The sequence below is a fragment of the Cucurbita moschata genome, unplaced genomic scaffold (assembly GCF_002738365.1).
Source record: "Cucurbita moschata cultivar Rifu unplaced genomic scaffold, Cmos_1.0 Cmo_Scf00036, whole genome shotgun sequence".
Taxonomy (NCBI): domain Eukaryota; kingdom Viridiplantae; phylum Streptophyta; class Magnoliopsida; order Cucurbitales; family Cucurbitaceae; genus Cucurbita; species Cucurbita moschata.
This window is the reverse complement of record NW_019268552.1, coordinates 858,787-860,981: the sequence shown is the minus strand read 5'-3', so window position 1 is coordinate 860,981 and position 2,195 is coordinate 858,787. Positions and strand designations below refer to the sequence as shown.

General features: G+C 35.9%; 1 protein-coding gene across 1 annotated transcript in view; it reads right to left on the bottom strand.

Annotated features, from left to right (window-relative positions):
* Window positions 1-746: 746 nt before the first annotated feature.
* LOC111431415 (calcium-dependent protein kinase 10-like) overlaps window positions 747-2,195 on the bottom strand; it is a 5,307-nt gene continuing 3,858 nt past the window's right edge. The window contains exon 7 of the mRNA XM_023068048.1: window positions 747-1,458. Coding sequence (XP_022923816.1) covers window positions 1,285-1,458 — 174 coding nt within the window. The 3' untranslated portion in view covers window positions 747-1,284. The remainder of the gene's footprint in view (window positions 1,459-2,195) is intronic.

The following is a 2,195-nucleotide window of genomic DNA, read 5'->3' as shown; positions in this document are numbered from 1 at the left end:
CCGAATCTGACGGTTATTTGGAAAAAAAGATCGTGTAAGAAAGGAATATTGTGTCGTGGGACCCACGACATAATAGACTCGGATTCTAACATGCACCCGAATCCGGGTGTCGGCAACCCGACCCGGATTATGTTTATTTAATCTAACATTTTTTTTCCCACTCTTTATTTGACAATCCACAACAAAAATGGAAAATGATTCGCATTATATTTTGATATTATTTTAATCAAAAGAAATCAATTAAGATCAATTAATTATTAAAAACGAAACACAAAGATTTTAGGATTTTTTTTTAATAGAAATACTCTCGCGTCACGTCAATGTTATTATATATAGTTACTATTGTTTGAAAAACACATTCTACCTATAATGGTTGATTTTCTAAATAAGTTTACAAAAAGATAAATCAATGAAAATTTCAATATAATATATGATTGCAAATTGATCGAGACATGCATTAGTTTCTGTCGGTAGGCATGCATTGAAACTTGTCACGATCGTACTCTTGCGACAGCAAACAACATCGACGTGTGCTCGAACCTTGAGCCATGTTTAAAAGAAATGTTTTAAAAAACCGTATGCAAGAAAATACGTTGAAAACAATTTCAAATGACGATTTTGATAGCATATAACCCGAGCACGAAGAACATGACCCACCAGCTTGATTTGATTTTTATTACCAAGTTAACGGACCATACACAAACAATTACTTTATTCCTTTCATATCCTCACAAAGAAGCAATGGATTTAGTCAACAGTGACATTCCATTATTGGAAGAGAGTAAATCCCATGAACCTAAGGCTGTAATCCAAAAGAGAAGAAATTTGGAGTGTTCCCAATCTGTACAAACAGAAACCATTAAATTTCTTCATACTCAAATCCCAACAAGCAGTTCCACCATCAACTTCTTTTTTTTCTCTATGGTGTTCCTTCAAAGTCATGAAGGCCCAGTTAAACCACCACAAGCAAATAATGTAAGAAAAATATACAGGTGAAGAGGATTTCAGTAATAAAATGCCTATTTACTCTACCTCCATCAGATCCACGGGGGGAAGCTGCAAGTTCTTGCTCCAATGGTGTGTGTGTGTGTGCTCTTCTGCAAACTTGGAGGGTAAGCAATGTCAGGCAGCACATTGGGGAAGCTCGTTCTGGTACGCAAATCTTGTCGTTTGAAACAACTCATTCTATGTTATAGCAGGCCGCGTTTGAGATAAATGGAATGGACACACTACTACACTCACTCAATATGATAAACAAAAACAACATCAGGAAATGAATTCTCTTCACACGACTACAACTTGACCAGTGACCCCGTCATGGAGTTGCAACGATCCGTCTTTTATCAGGTTAAGACTCAAACTCTTGAACCGCTCTCTAGAATACTGCCTTGATGCCTTTCGCCAATCAGTACCGGTTTTCATCATAGCCACAAACTCGTCGTAACTTATTCGTCCGTCCTGTTTATTATTTTTACAAGAAATTGAAGCGAGCTTATTAGGAAGGGGACTATAAGTAAACATTGAACCTACCCATTGGAAGAGAGAGCTAACGGACCACATTTCAAAATGTTCAAACACAAAAAAGCATTTCCTCTACTCTTGAGCTTTCTAACGAATATCAAGTTGTGCAGTGGTATAATGGAGTACTAGATAATTACTGTAATTTTAGTGTAGCATGTTGAGGATTGTTAGGAGAGGAGTCCCACATCGGCTAATTAAGGGATTGATCATTGGTTTATTAGTAAGGAATACATCCCAGTTGGTATGAGGTCTTTTGGGAATACCAAAAGTAAAGTCACAAGAGCTTATGCTCAAAGTGGACAATATCATACCACTCTCCACATTGGCTAATTAAGGGGTTGATTATTGGTTTATAAGTAAGAAATACATCCCAGTTGGTATGAGGTCTTTTGGAAATACCAAAAGTAAAGTCACGAGAGCTCAAAATGGACAATATCATACCACTCTCCACATCGGCTAATTAAGGGGTTGATCATTGGTTTATAAGTATTGGATGTATAAGGAATAGATCCCAGTTGGTATAAGGTCTTTTTGGGAATATCAAAAGTAAAATCACGAGAGCTTATGCTCAAAGTGGACAATATCATACCACTGTGGAGGGTAGTGATTTCTAACCTCTTTTTTTTTTTTTTTTTTTTTTTTTTTTTTTTTTTTTTTTTTTTTTTTTTTTTTTT